This window comes from Crinia signifera, chromosome 3 (assembly GCF_055691185.1).
Source record: "Crinia signifera chromosome 3, ASM5569118v1, whole genome shotgun sequence".
Taxonomy (NCBI): Eukaryota; Metazoa; Chordata; class Amphibia; order Anura; family Myobatrachidae; genus Crinia; species Crinia signifera.
Window position 1 is genome coordinate 232728564 of NC_139219.1, and position 26660 is coordinate 232755223.

The 26660-nt window shown below is 45.8% G+C and overlaps 1 protein-coding gene across 2 annotated transcripts in view; it reads left to right on the forward strand.

Moving 5' to 3' along the window:
- The first annotated feature begins 916 nt into the window (after window positions 1–916).
- The window catches only part of LOC146064306 (T-kininogen 2-like), a 50145-nt gene continuing 24401 nt past the window's right edge, over window positions 917–26660 (forward strand). The window contains exons 1-5 of one of the 2 annotated variants that reach the window (XM_083177631.1): window positions 917–1176; window positions 9500–9613; window positions 17226–17313; window positions 21242–21265; window positions 23790–23965. In XM_083177631.1, coding sequence (XP_083033757.1) covers window positions 985–1176; window positions 9500–9613; window positions 17226–17313; window positions 21242–21265; window positions 23790–23965 — 594 coding nt within the window. In that variant the 5' untranslated portion in view covers window positions 917–984. The remainder of the gene's footprint in view (window positions 1177–9499; window positions 9614–17225; window positions 17314–21241; window positions 21266–23789; window positions 23966–26660) is intronic. The other variant, XM_083177633.1, reaches the window with a different exon arrangement.

Sequence of the window (26660 nt, forward strand, 5' to 3'; positions counted from 1 at the left end):
GCGTTTGTACTGAGTTAATGTATTCCAGTGGCTTTGAAAGATTGAACTGAGGAGTCTGGGATGCAGAAGGGGAGGAGCCTACCCTCTAAAGCTTTAGGATAGGTGCCTGGCTCCTGCGGACCCTCCTGCATCCCAATGTTGAGCTGTGTCACCAGGACCATATCAGAGAAAGGGATTCGAACGGTAAGTTCTTACAAAAATCCCTTTATTCTGCAGCTTCTCAAGAACTTTCAACCATGTTTTTGAAATGGCGATGGTAATTAATGTTGAACAATTACAGGATGAGTATCCCTTATCCAAATTATTCCAAAAACCAAATACTGCAGAAAGTGAAAAATTTTTTTTTTTTTGCTAAAAGCACTACTGGGGACATTTGTAACAGCATTACTGAGGATATGATATATAACTGTCACTAAATATGTGCAAGAAAAATGATTGCTTGACATTTAAATTTAGTATCTGAAACCTTGTTTTATGCACAAATAAAATATATTTGTGTGCATTTCATATGTTTGATGTGTTTGTACAACATAAATGCAATATACCTCAAGATACATCATTGAAATATAAAAATATTCTGAAATACGGAATAATCCATTATCCAAAATTCTTCTGGTCCCGAGCATTTTGGATAAGGGATACTCAACCTGTACTTAATTGATTCTTTTATTAATTACTATGGCCATTTGAAATCCATTGATTGAAGCTGCCCCTAATATTGTATGCACATTTGTACAAATCTGAGTAGTAATCAATTCCTGGTATGTGCATAGAAGATAAAAAAAAGTGAACTGTTTGTTTAACGTTTAAACCAGTACTGGAGTTTGCATTGTGAGGATTGGGTAACATCTGTCATCACTGTTTATTGACCATCTTTTTGCCAAGCAGTGTTTGTGTGCTTTTTGTCCTTCTGCTACTGCCTGGCAATCACATGTCAGCAGACTGCTAAACAGTCCCTACTAGTCAGGGGGATCACTTGCAGCAATGAGACTAATACTTACTCTGTTCCTGTGTTTGTATTGTTTCTTATGTTCTGCTAACCAGGCTCCCGTCACTGATGCAGATTGTGATGACCCCAGTACATTTGAGGTAGTAGATGAGGTGCTAAGGTCCTACAATGATGCAAAAGATGGAAACCAGTTTAGCCTGCACAGAGTCACAGATGCCAAGATACAGGTAGGAAATGTTTTTCTGCTGAGAATATACTGCTTTACTGTACCACCAAACTACAGCACTGTCTGCGGGACTAGCTAAAATATAAGCAACTGTAAAGAAGCAGTAGACAGATAAAATAAGATACATATCACTAATAATACTAAATGACTAATTTCATATATACATGACATACTATGATATACTAGTCTACTGAGTATGGAAAATGTGTATTGGTATTTTCCTTATCACTGTACTAACGTGTGGACTCTGTTCCAAGAAAGAAAGAGCATTGCTATATACTGCATTGATGTTACAGTGGGTCACTTTTACTTGCATAAACACAAGGAAGAGAAAATAAGGGGGAAAATTACTAAGATGGGAGATGTTTTACATGGGATCGTTCTATGGGAAACCAATCAGAATCTACTTCTTATTTATTTAGCACCTTCTAGAAGATAATAGATATTATTTGATTGGTTGCCCATAGCAACATCCCATCTAAAATAGAGCTCCCATCTTAGTAAATTTCCCCATTAATCTCAGGATATATAGACTGTTCACGTGACTGATCCCAACAATTTGATTGACCATGTTAAGGCCCATACACATTATGCAATTGTATAATAGGCCTAATACAGACTTGCTCACAGGACAAATTTGTTTCTTAAAATCTGCAAAACCATGCTGCAGTGCAGGGGGGCTGATATAACATGTGCAGAGTTAAATTTGGGGGAGTTATTTTGTTTCTGTGCAGGGTAAATACTTTATTTTTACACTGCAAATTACATTTCAATTTCCAGACAACCCACCCAACCAAAGGTGCCCATACACGGTCCGTTCGCGGCAGGTCCGTTTTGTACTTTGAGATGCGCGCTCCCGCGCACATACTTTTTGTACTTGCTCTTCATCGCATCGCATTGCATGCACAATGCATGCACAAGACATGCGATGCGTGCTATATAAGTACAAAACTGATCTGATAAACGGACCGTGTATGGGGACCATAACACTTATTCTGTACATGTTAAATCGCCCTCACCTTTAAGGCAACATGGTTTTGCTCATCTCTAGAACAACTTTCCTACGATCAGGTCTCAGTTAGGCCCAATGTGTACACATGAACTGTAGTAAGATGCGCACCACCGTGCATCTTATGAGACAGAGGGGCAGATGTATCATAGCAGCGCTTATCGCGCCGCTATGATACTTCCTGCTTCGCCTCATTAGCGAGGCGAAGCAGGAAGGGACATCGACAAGATGTATTAACATCTTGTCTGCCGAAGCGGGGGAGCGCTAACTCCCCCCTTCGGCGATGTCCCTTTCTGATGCGCTATCTCCTGTCCCCCGGCCGGCCGCACTGGGCATGCGCGGGATCTCGCTGTTCACGCGAGATCCCCAGCGCAGCCCAGACCTAACAGCAGGGACAGCGCTGTCCCTGCTGTTTAGATAGGGCTTCGTGCGGAACGGTCAGCGATGCTGACCGTTCATACATTCGGCCTGCTATCATTTTGATAGCAGCGCCGATATGGACAGGGGCGCATAGCGCCCCTGTCCATTACCGCATTCCCGGCTCTATCATACATGGGGGAGAAGCGGTATCAGTGCACATAACGTGCGCTGATACCCCTTCTCCCCCATAACGACACATCATACATCTGCCCCATTATATGATAGTCCTGCATAGAAGCTTGATGGTGAGATATTTTGTGATGCTTATGGGTGATATCTTATGTTCTTATCTCACAACAGATAGTGTGTACAGATGGAGCCCCTGTCTTTCATTGCCGGCGCTTGCCAGAACATCCCTGCTGGCGAGCACTGGCGGAGATGGACTCCATTAGACTGGGATGCACATGCATCTCACCCGCACGCATGTCCCAGTCACTCGGTGGTGGGGGGGGCAGAGGAAACGCTTTCTCAGTGGCGTGGGGTGGCGTTGTAACGCTAGTGGGCGGCGGGGGTAAGTCAGCGGTGGCGGCAGAAGTGTTTAAAACACTGGGCAGCCCTCTGATTGGCTGAGATAGCTGCCCAGTGTTTAAACACTTCTGCCGCCACTGCTGATTGACCCCCGCCGCCCGCAATCGCTACTTCTTGCGCTACATAACGCCGCCCTCTGCCCACCATCTTCCAGCACCCGATGTGCCATCCCAAGATGGCATGCAACATCAGGTGCTGTAAAGGGGGCACTTTAGCACCACAAGATTCGATCGGGTTCGATGGACATCGCACTTCGATGTCGCATCGAATCCGATCGCACAAGTGTATGGGGCAGCATAAGGTTCATATGTGGTGTAACTAGGACAATATTGCATATAATCCTTCAATTTTGACCGCATCTGTGCGATAAATTGAAGGATTGTATACACATCGAATGGGTCACCCAACGCGATGCATGGGCCCACCGTCAAATGTCAAATTGATAGATTTTATGTGCTGCACATATCTTTCGAATTGCATAAATGATTGCATGTGGTTTCTAACCACATGTGATCGGTGGCAGGAGCGCTGGTGAGCCTTCCTGCACAGCGCTGCACTACACCGTCGTCAGCCGCCAGCCCTCTTCCAGCACCCGTTGTGGCATCGCAGATGATATGCGACATCGGGTACTGGAAAAAAAGCACTTGGGTGCTATAAGATGTGATCAGATGCAATGGGACATCCGATCGCATATGTGTATGGGCACCCTTAAACTGGTCTACGAAAACCTTACTTACAATATACTGGATATGTAAATATTATTATTTGATAATAATATCAATTAACATCCTTAATGCAGGAGGGACATACTGTAGGAAAGTAAAAGAGTTAGAGAAGATTTAAATAGGCATTAATTAACACTAATGTTACTGTAGGAACTCATTTAGTATAACTAGTATTTTTTTGTTATAGATTTCATGCTCAATGTAATTTTAACAGAATTGTCTGTTCCCTGTTCTATTGTATTACTATTTCTCTTCAATTTATATGTAAGAACATTTTACATGGGTAGAATGAGGAAATAAACTTTAAATTAGAAACTGCAACAGCAAAAAAAAAGAAACCTGTTCAGGGAAGTTTCTAAAAAATGAGGGGTCCATTCATTATACTGTATATCTCCTGCTTACCATCAGTCCTGACTGGCCAGTCGCCCTTATACATGGGTATGGGGATGTAAATTCATTGAGCTCTGAAAATACTTTATTTTGAGAAGTTGACAGTGGGAACCTACTGTATGCAATCTTAAGATTGTGTTGATTCCCAGACATATGGAAGGAGGTCTAGGTTGTGAAAAGGGATCCCTTAGATCCTGGTCAGCTCCATCCACCGCACACTAATTTTTCAGTTGTCACCACACCAGAGCCATGTTGAATTGCTCCAAGGTTTAGAAAAGAGAACCTTTATGTTACTCATTCAAAGATAGATGTACAGTATCAAACCTTGTACTTTGCACTGTACACCATTGCAGAAATATGTAATGGGTAAATAAAGGCTTCATAAATAAGGCCAACTGTAGCTTTCAAATCACCATAAGTTAATCATTTTTCCAAAATCGTTGACATGGTTTTGCTGCTTTCATTCCCAGGGCTACTGAATATTTTTATTCTAACGGGATGTTATCATCCCGGCTGTCAAGATGCCGGCAATCAGAACCGAGGCCGGAATCTCGACATTAATGTAGATTCTAACTCCGGTGTCCCAATCATAAGGGGAAGCGGTCATCTATTAGAATGAACTTAGGTCTACAGTCATTAGGTCGACCCCACTAGGTCGACTGGCAGGAAGGTCGACCTGACTTAAGGTCGACATGGGCCAAGGTCGACATGACTTAAGGTCAAATTTGCATAAAGGTCGACATGAGGAAGGTCGACTGGTCATAAGGTCGACATGGGTTTTTCTCTGTTTTTTGAGCCGACATGTGCCGACAGGTGGTATTTCATGCCCTACCATCCACTAGGGCGTGGTGGGAGAATAAAATAGTGTGCCGAGCGCAGCGAGGCACCGTGCCCGAAGCATTGCGAGCGAAGCGAGCGATGCGAGGGTCCAATTCTCATTGCCAACTGTGTCCATGTCGACTGTGTCGACATTCGGATAAAAAAACAGTGAAAAACCCATGTCGACCTTATGACCAGTCAACCTTCCTCATGTCGACCTTTATGCAAATTCGACCTTAAGTCATGTCGACCTTGGCCCATGTCGACCTTAAGTCAGGTCGACCTTCCTGCCAGTCGACCTAATGACTGTAGACCTAAGTTCATTCTGACAGATGTACCGATTCCATCATAAGTAGTACAGGTGGGTAAGCATAGGGCCGGGGGGGGGGGGGGCAGGTTTAGGCACTACGGGGGGAGTTTAAGTTTGGCGGCAAGGTCTGATGGTTTGGTTCCATTTTTAGGTCAACAATCAATTGATCGACAGTCAATAGGTCGACCACTATGGGTTGACAGACAAAAGTTTGACGTAGTCAAAAGGTCAACATGCACTAGGCCTGCATTGAAAAAATGTCCACACATGCAATATGTCTACATGGCAATGGTTGACACATGAAAAGGTTGACATGATTTTTTCATGATTGTTTACACTCAGTACAATCATACTTTATCCATGTGGAATACAACTAGGAACAATAAAGTGTGCTGAGCAAAGCGAGGAACCATGCTCGAAGCATGGCAAGGGAAGCGAGCCATGCAAGAATGCGTGTTACACAAATCGGGGACCATGGTGACAGATGTCAACAAAGATACCAAAAACCATAAAATACTCATGTGACCTTTTTCATGTGACAACCATTCCCATGTCAACCTTTTGCGTCAGCCTTTTGTCGATGTCGTCCTACTGTATGTCAGCCTTTTTCCTGGTTTGACCTAATGTCTTTTAATTATTATTTTCTAAAAAATCCCTTTACAGGATATGATGAGAGGTCGCAGTGAATTTATAGGGGTTAAAATCATACATACACACATATACACACAGATGGTGTTTTAAGTGAACAAAATAGTAGGAAAAGTGATCCTTAAAAATAACCTTTGTAATTGAAAATGTCAATATTTAATCAAGCACTGTCTCAATGTAAATGAGAAAAAATTCCAGAAAGATGTCAATGACTACTAATACATTGAGATAACATTTATATTGTGCTAATAGACATTCAATTTAAGGTATCGACATGAGGTACAATTCGATGACATCATTTTAATATCATGTGACAACAAACAAAACTGCTGATTGGCAGGCAGATATCAATAAATATCCTCTGGATTGGGCACCCTGGTTGGCCTTGAAAAAGCTGCTTTTGGTGCAGTGAAACATGTGTTAAGGTCGATACCTTAAATTGAATGTCTATTAGCACAATAGAAATGTTATCTCAATGTATTTAGATTTTTAGCTCCTTAATTATACTGTATTGAATAGGAAAGTTGTGAGTGAAGTTCTGCTTTCCAGACAGCAGAGGGCAATAAATATCTGCCTAAACTGATTCCCATGTGGAACAAATAGATAGTGCCTATCTGAAGTAAGGCAAAATCTATACTGCTGTTTTCCCCTAAATTCACTGTCAAACACAGCTGTGAGGTGGCAACATTAGAGGCAATAAAGCCAGAAACGTGAGGACCACCATAGAACACAGCTGTGTGGAAGGAATATTTAAAAGGGATATTCATATACTAATTTTTGGGCTCTTAAAAATAAAAGTGCCTAAGAAATCTCACTTTGGTCAGTAGAGGGCAGTAAAGTTACACCAAACACCCCATAACCTAGTATACATCATAAAGTGATTTTTTTCTGAAAAACATTTATGTGAAAAAGGAGCTAAGGGTATATTTCAATGACCGATAGTAGTCATTGACACCTTTCTGGAATTTTTTCTCATTTACATTGAGACAGTGCTTGATTAAATATTGACATTTTTAATTACAAAGGTTATTTTTAAGGATCACTTTTCCTACTATTTTGTTCACTTAAAACACCATCTGTGTGTATATGTGTATGTGTTTGTATGTATGATTTTAACCCCTATAAATTCACTGCGACCTCTCATCATATCTTATAAAGGGATTTTTTAGAAAATAATAATTAAAAGTTAAATTTTATGTGTATTGATTAAAGTGCGATCCCTGAACAACAGTCCTTTCTCTTTTCTTTAAATACGTTAACTTGTTACTGTTTGGGATATGCACCCCAACTAACCGATTTAATAAATGTGGGGAATGGATCTTCGGATCATATAAACAAGATTTTTTTCAGTGTGCAGGCATGCCCCCAGCTCCGACAAGGAGCAACCCATCCATTGACCTAATGTCTGTCAACCTTGTTACCGATGACTAGGGTGGCCAATCCCGGGATCGGGATCGGCAGGATCCTGGGATTTGGCCCCCAAAACGCCGGGATTTCAATCCCGGGATTGGAGTTTCCAATCCCGGGATTTCGGGATTAGACTGCGCTTGCGCGCAGTCTAATGCCGGGCAGCGTCTGAGCATCGCTCAAACACTGCCCGACTTCTCCCGGCAGCACTATGTGCAGCGTGACCTCTCAGCGTGAGATGAGGTCACGCTGCGCAGGCAGAGGTCGCGCCCGGCATTGTAATGCCGCGCCACCCGCCCAGCCAGCGCGCCCTCCCGTCCAGCCAGCGTGCCCGCCCTGCCAGCGTGCCCAGCCGCCTGCCCACCCAGCCAGCGTGCCCAGCCGCCCGCTCGCCCAGCCAGTGTGCCCAGCCCAAGCGCCCAGCCAGCCAGCGCGCCCACCCGCTCACCCAGCCAGCGCGAAGCCAGCATGCCAGCGGCATGGACGACCCGTCCCCCCACCAGGCAACCATCAAATGTAAGTAATTACATTGTAATTACTGACTGGGGCAGTAATTGTGGGGCAGTTTTTTTATTAGGAAAACCAATCCCGGGATCCCGGGAATCCCGGGATTGAGCATTTTTCAATCCCGAATCCCGGGATTGAAAAAATGCCCCGGGATTGGCTTCCCTACCGATGACCTAATATTCTACACCCTGGTGGTTAGTACAAAAAAAGGGGGATTGTCACTGTGCACAAGCAAAAACAATTACAAATGACCAGAATTTTTAGGGAAACAAGGGTATGTCCTGTTTGCTATGGAAACCCTATCCATGCTATATAAATTTTTTATTAACTATATAACATATCTGGTGGTGCTCCCATAGAGTTTGGGTTAAGTATGGAAAGAAGGAAGAAAAGAAACTCTTTTTGGCTGGGGCACTGCTTGCTAAATCAGTACTATGTTTAAAATATTTTATTCAAATTAGATAAAAGAAACATACATCACATATAACATAGAAAGACATACAGTGTGAGATTATTGTGCTACTATTCATACGCTCTACCAACGCGTGTAGTACAAAAATCTGGTAAGATAACCGTGCTTGGCGAAGAAATATAAATTTAGATTATAAGAGATGTGGGTAAAAATGTATTACCACTTTTATAAGTTTGAGATGTCCCTGTAGTCTAGTAAGTCTAGGATTAGATATTCTGTATCAGATGTGTAACAAAAGAGAGTAGAAAAGAGTTACACTGTAGCTGAAATTGTATAGTTGGAAATTAGATTGGATAGTGCAAGTAGGAAAAGATATATCTTTTCCTACTTGCACTATCCAATCTAATTTCCAACTATACAATTTCAGCTACAGTGTAACTCTTTTCTACTCTCTTTTGTTACACATCTGATACAGAATATCTAATCCTAGACTTACTAGACTACAGGGACATCTCAAACTTATAAAAGTGGTAATACATTTTTACCCACATCTCTTATAATCTAAATTTATATTTCTTCGCCAAGCACGGTTATCTTACCAGATTTTTGTACTACACGCGTTGGTAGAGCGTATGAATAGTAGCACAATAATCTCACACTGTATGTCTTTCTATGTTATATGTGATGTATGTTTCTTTTATCTAATTTGAATAAAATATTTTAAACATAGTACTGATTTAGCAAGCAGTGCCCCAGCCAAAAAGAGTTTCTTTTCTTCCTTCTTCCCTGGTGGTTAGTGTTAGGTTGTGGGAAGGTAGGGTTAGGCACTTAGAAGTGGGGGTTAGGGGTTGGAAGGCTGGGGTTAGAAGAAGGGAGCGTGGGGGGGGGAGCTGGGAGAAGGTAAACATATTTATCAGACCCCTGGCAGGATTCCCTCCACTGAGAGGCCAGCATCTGTATTCTGAGCACTGGCATTGTGTCCGCCAGTAAGCCATTTATATTCCATTGTGTCTTCTATTGTTGAACATTACTAGATTTCCCCTGCCTAATATTACCATGGGCAAAGTTGCAAAGTTACATAATACATAGCTTGTCCCACAGTGACTAAGCCTAGCACAATTCATTAATGTATTTTCACTTTGGTTTCAGCATGAAAATGACATCCGGACACATTATTTTGTGACTTTTGCAATCCAAGAAAGTGTATGCGCAGTGAGGAACGGCATACCGTGGGAAAGATGTTCCTTCAAAACATATGAAGCTGTAAGTCCTAACAGTTTTATTAAGTTTTAACTATTTTGCATATGCAATTTTATCATTAGAATTAAAATAAATAACAAAAACACCAACATATTTATTATGCATGATACATTGCAGCAGGTTACACAGTGGCTGGTGATTACTGCAGCTGGCTGGCCAATCAATAAGTCTAAATGAATAAGAGATGTGCTCATACAACATTTGAGACAAAGGAATGATAAGAAGGGATAGAGAGACACATGCTGTTGGAAAGGCAGGCAAATATGGAGGGGAAGAAAGTGTTGGGAGGAGTGAGCAGAGAAGGGACAAGGCAAATGACTGATGGTACCTTGAGGACCATTCTGGGCTTTGAGTAGACTATTCCACTGATCGCTTCCTTTATATCCTAACTACTCCATTAATGTATTATACTGTATACCATGCAGACCCAGCAAAAGAGAAATTCATTCACATTCAGATGAAGGTCGGTAAAAGAAGTCAGGAGGTGGGGCCACATACTATAAGTGATAGTAAATGGCTGCATGCTGGCACACTATGGGCCTAATTCAGTACCGCTCGCTAAGCCGCAGTCATTTGCTGCTTAGCAAGTGGTTTAACACAGCCCGGCCAAACGCCCAAACCCCCCAACGCCGAATCCCCTTGGTAACATGCGAAGGGATGTACGCAAACACATCTCCTCACATGCGGCCATAGGGGAGAGAAATCATTCGATGTTCACCAACCATCGAATGATTTCTCTCCCCTTCAGAAATAACAGTCAGTCTAAACTGTGTCACGACTGAAGGGCTGGATGAAGTCGTGTGGTGTGTAGCAACCGGAGACGGACCAGAGGAGGAAGGATTAAATCGTGCAGGTTTAATAATAGAATTCATAAATGGAACAATACACACTTGAATACTTTCTTTAAGTGGCAGTTAATGGTAAATAATAATTGAGCCAGCACGGCACTTTGAAAGAAGAAAAGTTCATTTAAATAATGACAGTTCAAGGCACTGAGGACGGCAGGCTAGGGTCTTGAAGAATGAGAGGATCCGGAAAGAGAATGTACTTGATGGTATGAAGGATCCTTGAAGACTGAAAGAAGATGGATGATGACTGAAGAATGAAGAATTTGCTTGGAAGCAGAAGACTTGAAGAGCGAGGCCAGGGAGCTCAGGGATGCAGGCAGGAACCAGACTGTGGAGAGAACTGGCAGCGATGGGGTTAAGCAGGGCCTGGATCAACCACAGAGCACTGGAAGCAAGGCACCAAGTCAGGAGAGGTGAGTCAGAGAGCCGGAGTCAGCTGGGAGCTGTGAACGCCTCTGGAGACTCTTTGTACTGACACTGAACAGGCCTAGGCAGATCCCCTATATCCCTAGAGGGCGGCTGCCATTGGCTGTCAGGTCAGTATGGGTGGAAACCTCAGACATGAGCCAATCTGCTATTTGCCCTTAACCAAGATGGCGGCGCCGGCCTCCCGGCACCCCTACAGCACACACCGCTACACTTGCCGGCGTCCCACGCTGCCTGCTGCCCACCAGACTGCCGCTGCCTGCTGCCGCTGACCTGGAGACCACTACACGCTAGCCGACGGCGGGCGCGGACGGGTGAGTAGTATGCCCGCCGCGCACCACCGCGGCTGCGTGTGACAGTACCCCCCCCTTTCTGGGTGACCCCAGGGCACCTACGCACCTTGTGTGGATTCCTTTGAAAGAATTGTCTCACCAGACGGGGAGCATGGAGGTCTGCAGCATCAACCCAGGAATTCTCTTCAGGACCGAATCCAAGCCACTCTACCAGATACTGAAGATGGGTATTGCGACAACGTGAGTCGATAATGCGCCTCACCTCGAACTCTGTCTCTCTCTCTGAGCCAATCTTGGGCGGCTTAGGCACCTTCTTCTGATATAAGTTCAATCTCAAAGGCTTCAGAAGAGACACATGGAAAGAATTCGATATCTTCAAGGAAGAAGGGAGCTGTAGTCTGTAGGCCACCGGATTAATCACTTGAGTGATTGGGTATGGCCCGATGAACCGGGGAGCCAGCTTCATGGAGGGTAACCGAAGGCGTATATGGCGGGTAGACAGCCATACTCGATCTCCAACCTTCAATCTAGGAGCCGCTCTTCTTTTTCTGTCCGCCATCCTTTTATATCGAGCGGATGCTTTGAGGAGAGCGGTATGAACGTCTGACCAGATTTTTGCAAACCGTTGTAGAGAAGAAGCAGCTGCAGGGACATCGGAAAACGATAAATCTGAGAACTCTGGAGATCGAGGATGTTTGCCAAAGACAGTAAAAAAGGGAGTGGTGCCGGAGGATGAATGATAGGAATTGTTGTGCGCAAATTCCGCCCAAGGCAGAAGGTCTACCCAGTCGTCTTGAGAGGAAGAGACAAACAAACGAATGAAGGCTTCCAAGTCCTGGTTGACACGTTCTGTCTGTCCGTTGGTTTGTGGGTGGAAAGCAGTGGAGAACTTGAGCTTGACTTGTACAGCGGAACAGAGGGCCCTCCAAAACTTTGCGACGAACTGTACTCCACGGTCGGATATAATCTCTTTGGGCAACCCATGGAGTTTGAAGATGGTGGAAATGAAGAGCTGAGCCAAAACTGGAGCGGATGGAAGGCCTTTCAATGGGAAGAAGTGCACCATTTTAGAAAACCGGTCAACTACCACCCAGATTACCGTATGCCCTTTGGAGGGAGGAAGTTCGCAGATAAAGTCCATAGACAGGTGGGACCATGGTTCTGTTGGTATGGCTAGAGGTAGAAGAGGACCGGCAGGGGACGTTCTGGAGGACTTATGCTGAGCGCATTTTACACAGGAGGCAACAAAGCTGGTTACATCGCGACGAATGGTAGGCCACCAGTATGAACGCAACAGGAACATTAAAGTCTTCTGTGCCCCCGTATGCCCTGCAAAACGGGAAGCGTGTGCCCAGGACAGCACTCTCTTGCGGAGATTGAGAGGAACGAAGGTCTTGCCTGGTGGGGGTGAAGGCTGGACTGTTACTTGAGCAAAGACCAGCGGATCAAGGATTGGTCGAGGCGGAGTCTCAAGGTCTGCTGGGGTTTTGAAAGAGCGTGAAAGAGCATCGGCCTTGGCATTCATCGTCCCGGGTCTGAATCTGATTTGAAAATTGAAACGTTCGAAGAACATGGCCCAGCGGGCTTGACGAGCTGTAAGACATTGGGCGTGCTTGAGGAATGAGAGATTCTTATGGTCTGAATATACAGTGATTTTATGTCGTGCCCCCTCCAGGAGGTACCGCCACTCCTCCAATGCTGATTTGACTGCCAGTAACTCCTGCTCCCCAATGGGGTAATTCTTTTCCGCTGGAAGAAACTTCTTGGAGAAGAAGGCACATGGGTGAAGTTCCTGGTCCTCCCCTCTCTGCGACAAGATTGCCCCTACCCCTTCTGAGGATGCGTCCACCTCGAGAATGAAGGGTTTGTCTAGGTTTGGCTGGAGAAGGATTGGGGCGGAGATAAAAGCATTCTTTAGTTGCTGGAAGGCTTGAGAGGCCTCAGGTGACCACTGACTTGGATCTGACCCCTTACGGGTTAGAGCAGTAAGAGGTGCAGCAAGGGTGGAGAAGTTCCGGATGAAGCGACGATAATAATTTGAAAAGCCCAGGAACCTCTGGATGCCTTTGAGCGTGGTGGGGGCTGTCCAGTCTAAGATGGCTTTTACTTTTTCTGGATCCATCTCTATCCCAGTGCTGGAGAGGATGTGGCCGAGGAATGGAATGGAGGTGACCTCAAAGACGCACTTGTCTAGCTTGCAGTATAGTTTATTTTGGCGAAGACGCCGCAGGACTTCAGATACTGTTTGACGATGGAGATGGAGGTTAGACGAGAAGATGAGGATGTCATCGAGATACACCACAATGGAATGATACAGCAAATCTCGAAATATGTCGTTTACAAATTGTTGGAAGACGGCTGGAGCATTGCAAAGACCAAATGGCATCACCAGGTATTCGTAGTGGCCGTCTCGGGTGTTGAAAGCCGTCTTCCACTCATCTCCAGAACGGATCCGGATCAAGTTGTACGCCCCTCTTAGATCCAGTTTAGTAAAAATAGAAGCCCCTCGGATCTTGTCAAAAAGTTCGGTGATAAGGGGTAAAGGATAGCGGTTCTTGATCGTGATATCGTTCAGACCCCTGTAGTCGATACACGGCCGGAGAGTTCCATCTTTTTTCTTTACGAAGAAAAACCCCGCTCCGGCTGGCGAAGTAGATGGGCGAATGAACCCTTTATTCAAGTTCTCACGAATGTAGTCAGACATAACCTTGGTCTCAGGTAGAGACAAGGGGTAGATGCGGCCCCGAGGTGGAAACTTCCCAGGCATCAACTCAATCGGACAGTCCCAGGGACGATGAGGCGGCAGGGTATCGGCACCTCCCTTGCTGAAGACGTCAGAAAAAGAAGAATATGGTGTGGGTATCGACAAGGGTGAAGCTGGTGAAGACGAAAGACTGGGGCCTCCCTCTTCTTGAGGATTAGTTTGATGGAGTGGAATGACACGAGGCATGCAAGTAGTTAGGCAGTTCGTACCCCAGGCTTTGATCTCCATACTGGACCAATCAATATGAGGATTGTGTTTAGCAAGCCATGGTAGGCCCAGGACTACCTGGTGTGACGACTGAGGAAGGACCAAAAACTCTAGAGTCTCTTGATGTAAAGCACCCACGAGAACCGTCACAGGATTGGTTTGAAGAGTGATTTGCCCACTGCTGATGCGACTCCCATCTACTGCAGTGAGGACCAAGGGATGGGCCAAAGGTTGCACCGCCAAGGAATGTTGAAGGACGAAAGAAGAAGAAAGGAAGTTTCCAGCCGCTCCGGAATCTAGTAAGGCCTGAATCTTGATTTTCCCCTGAGGGCACACAAGGGTAACCGGAATGGTGGAAACAGTTGAGGAGGGAGATGAAAGCAGGACTCCTAACCTGACCTCCCTCGGGGAGGTTAGGAGCGGTCGTTTCCCGGACGCAGTGGACAGGAAGACAGCAGATGAGCGGAAGAACCGCAGTACATGCAAAGATTCTCTCGACGTCTACGGGATTTTTCTTCTAAGGAGAGCCGGGAGCGGTTGATCTGCATGGGTTCATCTGGGGGTGTAGTTGTGGAGGAACCTGGTCTAGGAACAGGAACGGCGTTGGTGGTGAAACGAGAGCGGAGACGAACGGAGCGATTTCTCTCTAGTTGACGCTCCTGCATCCGTAGATCTACTTTGTTGCACAAGGAGATGAGTTCAACCAAAGTAGCAGGAGAGTCACGGGTAGTTAATTCGTCCTTGATACGACCTGCCAGCCCATTCCAGAAGGCGGAGACGAGAGCCTCTTCGTTCCATTTTAATTCCGAAGCCAGAGTCTGGAACTGCACAACATATTGTCCCACTGATCGACTACCCTGGCGAATCCTCAGGATCTCAGTAGCGGCAGAAGAAACTCTGCCAGGTTCGTCGAAGATGCGACGGAAAGAGGTAATGAAAGCTTCATAGTCATTGAGCAGGGGATCAGCGCGTTCCCAGAGAGGAGACACCCAGTCCAGAGCTGACCCTGCCAGGAGAGACACAATATATGCCACTTTTGCCTTGGAGGTAGGGAAGTGAGATGACTGTAAGGTGAAATGAACATCGCATTGGTTCAGAAACCCACGGCATCCCTTCGGTGAACCATCATATTTGCTGGGGGTTGGTAATTGCATATGATGAGGAACTACGGGTCCAGGTATAGGAACAGGAACTGGAACCTCTGGTGCTGCAGTCACAGAAACTGAGGGAGCCGCCTGGGGCGGAGACAAGGCCTGAAGAAATTGAGCCACTTGGCGTTGGGTAGCCTCTACTTGCTCCAGACGAGCCACGATGCTGTGAAATGCGTCCGCCATGGAAGCCTGTTCTTCACCCGACTCCATCGGGTCAGTACAAACTGTCACGACTGAAGGGCTGGATGAAGTCGTGTGGTGTGTAGCAACCGGAGACGGACCAGAGGAGGAAGGATTAAATCGTGCAGGTTTAATAATAGAATTCATAAATGGAACAATACACACTTGAATACTTTCTTTAAGTGGCAGTTAATGGTAAATAATAATTGAGCCAGCACGGCACTTTGAAAGAAGAAAAGTTCATTTAAATAATGACAGTTCAAGGCACTGAGGACGGCAGGCTAGGGTCTTGAAGAATGAGAGGATCCGGAAAGAGAATGTACTTGATGGTATGAAGGATCCTTGAAGACTGAAAGAAGATGGATGATGACTGAAGAATGAAGAATTTGCTTGGAAGCAGAAGACTTGAAGAGCGAGGCCAGGGAGCTCAGGGATGCAGGCAGGAACCAGACTGTGGAGAGAACTGGCAGCGATGGGGTTAAGCAGGGCCTGGATCAACCACAGAGCACTGGAAGCAAGGCACCAAGTCAGGAGAGGTGAGTCAGAGAGCCGGAGTCAGCTGGGAGCTGTGAACGCCTCTGGAGACTCTTTGTACTGACACTGAACAGGCCTAGGCAGATCCCCTATATCCCTAGAGGGCGGCTGCCATTGGCTGTCAGGTCAGTATGGGTGGAAACCTCAGACATGAGCCAATCTGCTATTTGCCCTTAACCAAGATGGCGGCGCCGGCCTCCCGGCACCCCTACAGCACACACCGCTACACTTGCCGGCGTCCCACGCTGCCTGCTGCCCACCAGACTGCCGCTGCCTGCTGCCGCTGACCTGGAGACCACTACACGCTAGCCGACGGCGGGCGCGGACGGGTGAGTAGTATGCCCACCGCGCACCACCGCGGCTGCGTGTGACAAACTGACTTTTATTTCCGTCGGAGTCCACCAAAGAGGGGGCGGGCGCTGACGTCATGTGACATCAGCCACCCGCCCCCAGCAGGCATCATCTCGCCAACGTTCCACCGTTCCCATCTTGCCACCTTTCGCATTAAACATTGGCCATTCCCCTGCTCCGGCCCCTTCCCTATATTTATATTTATGCTCAAACATGTGCTGTGGCTGTCAATCATAAAATGTATGGACAATTAGAACCACAGCCTAACTGAACCTTAAGCACAATTTACTTAAATTTTTTTAATCTAAATTCAACCAAGTGATGCACTGTTGAGGTTATTCTAGTGGACACGCAGGGCTGCGTGTCTGTTTAAGTCCACCTGCCACTCACACAGGCCTCTGCCACCATTCGCAGGGCAAATTCGCCCACATGGCTGCGAATGGATGTTTTGCATAAACATCCTTTCACAGCCCAACAGTGCCAACCCCACATCATTTGATGGTGGAATGATGTGGAAGCCCCCGGCAGCCGCGCCACTGGCTCATTACCATGGGAATGCCCAACGCCTTCATTGGCGTGACTTCCTGCCGTCCCCCGTCAGCACTGGTGGGTGTGAGCGCCTCACGAACGCTCTGTTTGCTGTGGCCACTTGCACCAGACACATGCAAATGCGCAGAAATGCAATTAGGAAACATCGCTTATGTTGTGAATTCGCAATGGCATGAATAGACTAGAATAAGGTCCAGTATGTAACTAAAAGCAAATTAATCCAGGTCTCAGTTTGAGCATGATGAGTGAAACATCTATATTTTAATTCATTCTTCACTACTTTATAAAATATTTTTTTTCCTGTGTGTTCAGGGTATAGGAAACTGCTCAGCGCATGTTCTAGTCAACACAGTGCTAAAGACCAAAGACGTTTTATCTCACAACTGTTCTACTGCTACAGGTATGTATAACAGTGGTGGATGCTCAGATTTATGCAGTAGTGGAACCGTTTTTATAATGTAATATTTAATTTTGAAGCCCCGTACACACTAGACCAAGGGTAGCCAAGTAATTTTTAACGGAGTCCGAATATTCCGATTCAGCAGAGGGGGCAGCACGCCGGCGGTCCGCTCACTTACCTTTTGGATACACTTTTTCTCGATGCTCTCTACAGCAAATACATGTTTCCCGTTTGCAGGCAGCCCCATGCTGCCCAGGTGAAGGGGGCTGGAGCTCCTATGGGTGCTTTGTGGCTCGGTGCAAGCAGAATACCTTCTCCCACTGCCTGCTCTTGTGCTCTGGCTAGTACCGGCCGTTTGAGCCCTGCTTCCAGTTCCCAAGTATGAAGGGCTGCTGTGGAGGCCTTCCTTAGGATGCAGTCACCGGTCACAGCAGCAGCTCCTCCATCCCAACAGCTATCACACTCCGCTCACCCTGTGACCCCACTTGTCCAGGGCGCCTCTTAGGCAGCACCGCGGCAGAGCAGGCTGGGCCGGCGCTACCCACTCAGCAGAGGATGCAAAGCAGGTAGGCGCCGGGCAGGAGAGGCGCTGTCCCTGCTGTACATCCTCTGCTGTCCTCTGTGCCTGCCGGCTGCTGCTGCGCCTGTCACACTTCATCACATGCTGCACGCAGCAGCGCCGGAGGCACAGAGATCCCTCCTGGCTCATTATCAGCTGGTCATAGGCAGGGGCCGAAAGGGGGCAGAGCTACACTGATGGAGGGGGCGTGGCTACATGGACCAGAAGGGGCGGAGCTACAAGGGAGCAAGACTGACTGAAGACACCAGGAAACAGGAGAGGATGAGCTGTCACCATTGTAAAGTGTGAGTGTACTAATGTCGGCAACTGATGTGGGCACGTGTGTAGGCAGCACTACTAATGTCAGCAACTGGTGTGGGCACATGTGTAGGCAGCACTACTAATGTCGGCAACTGGTGTGGGCACATGTGTAGGCAGCACTACTAATGTCGGCAACTGGTGTGGGCACATGTGTAGGCAGCGCTGCTAATGTCGGCAACTGGTGTGGGCACATATATAGGCAGCTCTGCTAATGTCGGCAACTGGTGTGGGCACATGTGTAGGCAGCGCTACTAATGTCGGCAACTGGTGTGGGCACGTATATAGGCAGCGCTGCTAATGTTAGCAACTGGTGTGGGCACACATATAGGCAACGCTACTAATGTCGGCAGCTGATGTGGGCACGTGTATAGGCAGCACTACTAATGTCGGCAACTGGTGTGGGCACGTGTATAGGCAGCGCTACTAATGTCGGCAACTGGTGTGGGCACATCTATATGCAGTGCTACTAATGTCGGCAACTGGAGTGAGCACGTATGTAGGCAGCACTACTAATATCGGCAACTGGTGTGGGCACGTGTATAGGCAGCACTACTAATGTCGGCAACTGGTGTGGGCACGTCTATATGCAGCGCTACTAATGTCGGCAACTGGTGTGAGCACGTGTAGGCAGCACTACTAATATCGTCAACTGGTGTGAGCACGTGTGTAGGTAGCACTACTAATGTCGGCAACTGGTGTGGGCACGTGTATAGGCAGCACTACTAATGTTGGCAACTGGTGTGGGCACGTGTAGAGGCAGCACTACTAATGTCGGCAACTGGTGTAGGCACGTGTAGAGGCAGCACTACTAATGTCGGTAACTGGTGTGGGCACGTGTAGAGGCAACATTACTACTGTCGGCAACTGGTGTAGGCATGTGTATAGGCAGCACTACTAATTTCAGCAACTGGTGTGGGCACGTGTATAGGTAGTGCTATTAATGTCGGCAACTGGTGTGGGCATATGGTTACGCAGTGCTACTACAGTCGGTAACTGGTGTGAGCACGTGTATAGGCAGCGCTACTAATGTCGGCAACTGGTGTGGGCACGTGTATAGGCAGCGCTACTAATGTCTGCAACTGGTGTGGGCATATGGTTACACAGTGCTACTACTGTCGGCAACTGGTGTGGGCACTACGTATAAGCAGAGGTACTACTTTCAGGCAACTGGTGTGGGCACGTGTATAATCAGAGCAACTACTTTTGGCAACTGGTGTGGGTGTTATGTATAAGCAGAGGTACTACTGTCAGCATCTGGTGTGGGTATATGGTTACGCAGTGCTACTAATGTCGGTAACTGGTGTGGGCTTACATATAGGCAGCGCTACTACTGTCGGCAACTGGCTACTTGTAAGCAGAGCAACTACTTTTCGCAACTGGTGTGGGTGTTATGAATAAGCAACGCTACAAATGTGGGCATATGCAGGAGTACTCGGGGCATTATGTGTAGCATAATGTGTGTCAATGTCATATGGGCATTATAGTGCATGGCATATTATGTAAGGGGAATTACAGTGTGTGGCATAATGTGTAATGGGCATTATGGTGTTCTGCTCATTGATGTGTGGCATTACGAATAATGTGCATTACTGTGTGTGGTTACTATAATATGTTATGGGCTTTGAGGTGTGAAGCATAATGTGTTATGGGGATTATGGTGTTATTGGTACTTTTATGTGACCACGCCAATTCCCCATGAAGCCACGGTTCTACAATTTTGCACGCGCCTTCGGCGCACACTGTCCCTGTTTTTTCACACATGGCACCAAAATGGCTAGTTACGGCACTGGTGCTGTGTTAGGTGAATAAGATTGTGCTACTGTGTGGTGTAATTTGGAGTGGGAGCATTATTGTGTGGCAACACCCCTCCATTTGTAAAGTTTGGGTGGACGCAAATTTATAGTTTGCAGGAGGGCGCCGAACCCCCTAGCACCGGCCCTGAGAGCAGCCTGCACTCAGACATTTGGGGCAGAGCCTCCAGCTGTCACCTGTCAACCGCAGCACAAGCTGTTTGGCTGTTTACAGTATGGCTCAGCCTCTCAGAGCTTGCGACAGGATGGGGAAGGGAGCGGGAGAGGGGAGGGGATATTAAAGTACTGTAAACATTAAGCTCAGGACTCAGCACAGCTATATACCCACACCCGCCGCAATGTATTCCTGGGACCGGCGGTCCACATCTCTTTCCTTTGCGGTCCGGAGATGGACCCCGGTCCGCCAGTTGCCTACCACTGCACTTGACGATAGGGGTCACTGCCTATATAGTTAATATAGTTATATCGGCCACAGGAGTCCACACTAAAATATATTGACTGCTGATATTGTTTGGTGATGTCACTAGAGCCAGTTAAACATGCAGGTCATTTGGCTATTTTGCCAAATTGACCTTCATGTTCCATAGATAACAATCATCATTAAAGATGCGTGGGAGCACGCATTGTTATCGATATTGAGTGTACACACTAGACGATATTTTGAAAAATATGATTCAGAAAGCACGCCAGAATTTTCTTTAAATGTCCCGGACAAATGCAACTGGTGCCTGGCCATTGGGAGGAGGCACGCTGACATCATCATCACATAGTTTATCACAGAGAAAGCAGTGCAGAAGCCTCAATTCGCAGTGAGCCCTGTGATTTTCCCAGGTGAAGCTGGCATTATTTTCACAGTGCTCACTGCTGTATTTTTTTTTTTTATAAAATGGCAATTTAAGAGTTTGGAGTAGTTTTTCATGAAAACTACTTCAGAAACCCTTTAATACATTTAGGTAATACTAAAATAATGTGAAAAACATTTCACATTATTTTAGTAAAAATGATTGTATGAAATTGGCTCTTAATTCTTGAATCGGCAAAATAAGTAACAATAGGTACAGCCTAACTGACTGAATGTTATTTACAGCACTACACCTCTTAGTTTTACAGCCATGACTGCAGAACCCTTTATCATGAAGTAAATCAATAAGTGAAATCATTAACTCCTGTGATAAATAAATACAAGCCCTCAAAACTTTACATGGTCATCCACTGCAAATACTTTCTTTTGTTTTAGATGGTCATCTCTCACGAGAACAAGGTAAATATCCTTTACACAAAACGTTATACTTTAATGAAGCTTCTGTTTATTACATTTTATTTATAAGCTGGCAGCATAGTTGGCATCATTGCCCAGTGAAGAGTTACAGTATAGGGATACAGCACAAGAGACATGAGGTTTCTGAATGCTGTATTTTACACTTTAATAGTAACAATACGGTATATTTATGAACATTTTTGTCAAATAGTTCATCCTTATTTCCATTAATATTTTTATGATTATCTATTGCCCCTTTCAGACCGCACTTTGTAAACGGTATATTGCCGTTTTTTTACCGTTTTAAAACGGTAATCTGTGCGGTCTGAAAGGTGCAGATCCAATTAACCGGTTTGAAAATACCGTTTTTTCAAACCGGTTAAAATGCAGGGTCCTACCCGTTTCAGACCCGGTATTTTGGGATCAAAATCGGGTCTGAAACGGTATTTAGGACCCAGTCAATGAGCTGGGTCCTAAATTCAGAGCAGCGAATATTTAATGAGCACTCATTAAATATTCACAGCACTGGAGCCGCCGCCCCCCCGCGCATGTCGCCCCCCCCCCGCGCATGTGTCGACACCCCCCCCACTCGGCACGTGTGTCGACACCCGCCGTGCAGCCGGTACCTTCGTTGTGGATCCCGGCAGTGAAGTATGGTCGGGGAAGCACTTATGAAAAAAAAGCATCTTTCAGAAAATGGCTGCCCCATAGGTAAACCTGTTTTAAAAACTGTCTTTTGTATGGGGGCAGCCATTTTCTGAAAGTCACTTTTTTTCATAAGTGCTTCCCCGACCAACTGCAGTGCCGGATCACGCAACGGAGGTACCGGCTGCACAAGGGGGGGGGGGGGTTGTTAGCCCTGGGGTGGGGGGGATTTGGGGGTGTTAACCCCCGGGGGAGGGGGGGCGGGGGGGCGCGCGCTGAAGACTGGCTTTGACCCTGTTTTTGGAAAGTTTCCAAAAACGGGTCTGCCAGTGTAAAAAAAAACGCACTTAAACGGTAATATACCGTTTAAGAGATGCGGTGTGAAAGGGGTTTTACCTGGCAGACCCTTTTTTGGAAACGTTTCCAAATACAGGGTCAAAGCCAGTTTTGCGGTCTGAAAGCAGCATATGTGTACTTTATTCCAGATATATTCCCATAGCCTAAGATGACAGATTCCATGGAACCCTGCAAGCTGCCGGACTTTTCTGCCAAAATTGTGGCTTATTGGCAACTTAATGCAACTAGGTGGCACTAGGAGATTGTGCTCATTCACTTGTATATCTGTAAGCGGCTGTGTGGGATATAAAGCGCAATGGAACATGACTTGGAAAGAACCGCAGCCACTGCATTAGATGCAGACATAGATATACAAATGTTGCATATCAAATAAATAAGCACAATGAGCCTAATTCAGACCTGGACGTAAAACAAATTTCTCCTCAAAATGGACAAAAACATGCTGCACTGCAGGTGGGGCAGATGTAACATGTGCAGAGAGAGTTAGATTTGGGTGTTATTTTGTTTCGGTGCATGGTACAGGTTGAGTATCCCGTATCCAAAATGCTCGGGACCAGGAGAATTTTGGATTTGTATTTCAGAATATTTTAATATTTCAATGATGTATTTTGAAGTATCTTGCATTTATGTTGTATAAACACATCAAACACATGAAATGCACACAAATATATTTTATTTGTTCAAAAAACAAGGTTTCAAGAACATGAAAAAAGTTTGTGTACTATCTCAGATATTGAATTTGAATGCCAAGCAATCATGTTCTTGTACATATATAGTGCCAGTTACATATCATGTCCCCAGTAGTGCTGTTACAAATGTCCCCAGTGAGTTTTTTTAACAAAAAAAAATCATTTTTTTTTCACTTTCTGGAATGTATGGTTTTCGGAATAATTCCGATAAGGGATATTCGGTTACGGGATACTCAACCTGTATATACTGGCTGCTTTATTTATACACTGCAATTTAGATGTCACTTTGAACACACCTTTCCCAAATCTAACTTCCTCTGCACATGTTACACCAGCCCCACCTGCAGTGCAGCATGGTCTTGCCCATTTTAAAGAACAATTTTGCCCCATATCCCAGTGCTTACTAGTCATAAGGGGTGTGGTATAATACACCGACAGTCGGGATTCCGACTGCACAGCGGGGGGAGCGCAATGAAGCCCCTTGCGGGCGCGGTGGCGAGCTGCGCTCGCCACCTATTTTATTCTCCCTCTATGGGGGTCGTGGACCCCCACGAGGGAACAGTCGGGATTCCGACGTTGGAGTAATGACTGTCGGAATCCCGACTGTAGGGGAGCCGTCCGGCACCCAGTCATAAGGCCGTCAATCTAAGACACATGGTAAGCTAAGATGCATTTTTCGTAACAAAAAAAGATACCTGATGGTAGACCTGGCGTAGCAAGAGGGGCTGTTTGGCGATATAGGATCACACATCTGTGTATGCATTTATTTTAAAATCCACTGCTAATGCATAATTGATCTGCATAGAACTGATTAGCCTGCCATATTTTGTTATTAGTTGTAGAGCCTACTGTTACTGTTGCTCTTCAAAAGTGCCTGGGATGTCCTATGCCAATAGACACCAACAGCAAGGAGCTGGTGCCGTTAGTACAAGCTGTTGTTGAAAGAATGAACAGACAAGGAAACCACCCATTCCATTTTGACCTAGAGGAAATTGTAAAGGCGGAACGTCAGGTGAGCAATATTTTTTCTGTGCTGCGTTATATACACCGTTTCCAACTGAAACTCTCTAGTAACTTCCACATACATACCTAAACTTGTATATAAATAGAACTCGGAGCAGATAGGACAAATGCAAATATGTACATTTTTCCAATGCAAATATTTCCCAACTAGTTAAAGGTAAATGCTAAATTTCAAATAATATTTCCCCAATTCTACATTTCTTCACAATAAAAAAAAATCATGTAATAGTCTCCACAAGCATTGATGACATTATGTAGCCAATGGGACCAATGATGCTTGTTGACCTCCTTTGGTTCCATCGTCACTGGGCTGTGAATGACTATCCTGTGATACATTGAGACAGCACAGTGTATTAAAAATGAATTTGACATGCTACATAATATAGCACATAAAAAGTCAGGCAGGTGGGTGGAGTCTGAGGAATAAGAGGCCCAAGAAGTTTAACAAAGTTTAATTTGTACTAATAATCGACAGGACCTGATTATTTTCCCATAGCAACTTACCATGTGAAATAGAACTCCCATCATAGTGTGAAGTGGTACTTTGATTTTCTCTGAGGGACTGTTGATAAATGAACTGTCATTACATCTGAACTTCACTGTTATCATTTTCATTTGTTTAATACTGTTGATTTCTCTGAACCTTCACAAGTCTTGATTACAGTGTATTGTTCAGACAATGTATTCTATCTAATGCAACAGTGACACCTAGTGGCGTCCTCTATTACTGTATTGGCAGTGTATTCGGTTTATTACAGTAATTTTATGCAATATTATCTATTATCATACTTGCCTACTTTTGAAAAATAGTTTCAGAGAGTTTATAGTTGGTAGTAGAATTTTGCACAGCGCCCCATTGAGGGGGCGTGTCATGCTCCACCCAAAGGGCGTGTCTAATTCCATATGTGGAGAGATTGTGATAAGAGATTGTGAGCTACATCTGAGAGGAATCTTGTAAAATGACTTATATCCAAATGTGTAGATGAGCCCCAAAGCAGTTAGTAAGAGATACTATCAGTGGCGGCTCCTGCCTTTCGACTTAAGGGGGCTGCAATTTCCTGGGTACTGCTCATTGCAAACAGTCATTCATTATTTGCAGGTTATTAGTTTGATTGGTACTTATGTACTAACTGGGCTGCCGATTTTGAAATCGGGTCCATCGCATCGCATCGCATCCGACCATATCGCATGCGATGCGATGCGATGGACCCGATTTTTCCATAGGATTCAATGTTAAAATGGACTGAGTCCATTTTATCATGGAATTCAATGGGAAAAGGGGTCCTTTTCATACCCCTACTATACAAGTGGGCATGGAGTCGGATATAAACCTGTGGCGAGCGTAGCGAGCCACCGAGCCCGAAGCGTGACGAGCATAGCGAGCCCCGCGAGGGGACACAGAATACCGTCCCCTCGCGGGGCTCGCTTCGCTCGCCACGCTTTGGGCTCGGTGGCTCGCTACGCTCGCCACAGGTTTATATCCGACTCCATGCCCACTTGGATAGTAGGGGTATGAAAAGGACCCCTTTTTCCCATTGAATTCCATGTTAAAATGGACTCAGTCCATTTTAACATTGAATCCTATGGAAAAATCGGGTCATCGCATCGCATCTGATTGTATGCCTTAAGTTAAGGCATACAATCAAAAAATCGGCAGCCCAGATAATACATAAGTACCGGTTGATTTGTGCTGTACAAGTGTTTGTATGCAATTACTGTAAATAAATGATGTACTCATATGCACATAAACACAGGTACAGAGCAAAATACACACTTTTAATAACTTTAATATTAATTAAAGTACACAAAATGATACTCTTAATAAAGATCTACACACAAATATTATTAAAATTACATAAACTGACATGCACCTCTGTGGTGCAACGCATACCTTCCTTCAGCTGCATCACGCTGACGGCGGGATGTACTAATGGGAAAATGCGGTAAAACGGGGGTTTTACCGCATTTTCCTATGTACCAATACCCATCCGCCCCATCTTCGCCTGGCAGGGTATCGCCGCCCGCTGTCCGCCGTCCGCGCACCCCCCCTTCCCCCCCAGCTCCTGTCCTCCTTTGATCTCCTCCTCCCCCAGCAGGTGTCACAGCCGGGAGGACATCCAACTGCAGGGTGGAGGAGGAGATGCAGAGGGACACTGACAGCCGCCGGGATGTGACGGAGACCCCCGCACACCAAATCACAGGTATCACGGGGGTCTCCGTCACCGCAACCCGATGCTAGCCGCATATGTTAATAGATATGCGGTAGCATTGCGGTGGCTGGCAGGCGAAGGGTTGGCGATGTATATTAATACATCCCGCCCTGAGTGACTCACTGAAGTCTGGGCATGCTCACTGCAGAGGATTTTCTTCAGCTGGGCTGCACACACAGCAGCCCATAGAAGCACTGTAGCTCTGGAGATTTGCACAGAATGGGTTCCTGCTGGAAAGCTATTGCTGTCATCGCTGCATGTTCTGACAGCCCAAGAAGGGGTATGATGAGCAGTAGCAGTTCCTAATAGGAATCTACTCAGTGGCATAACTATAACATTTGCTCCCCCAAGCCAAAATATTTTTAGAAAGAAGGGAATCCTACCAGCCTGCCAGGGATCAGGTAACTATACTTACCATCCCCCTCCTAGCCTGACCCTAACACCAGTACTCAGCTGCCTAAACCTAACACCCCT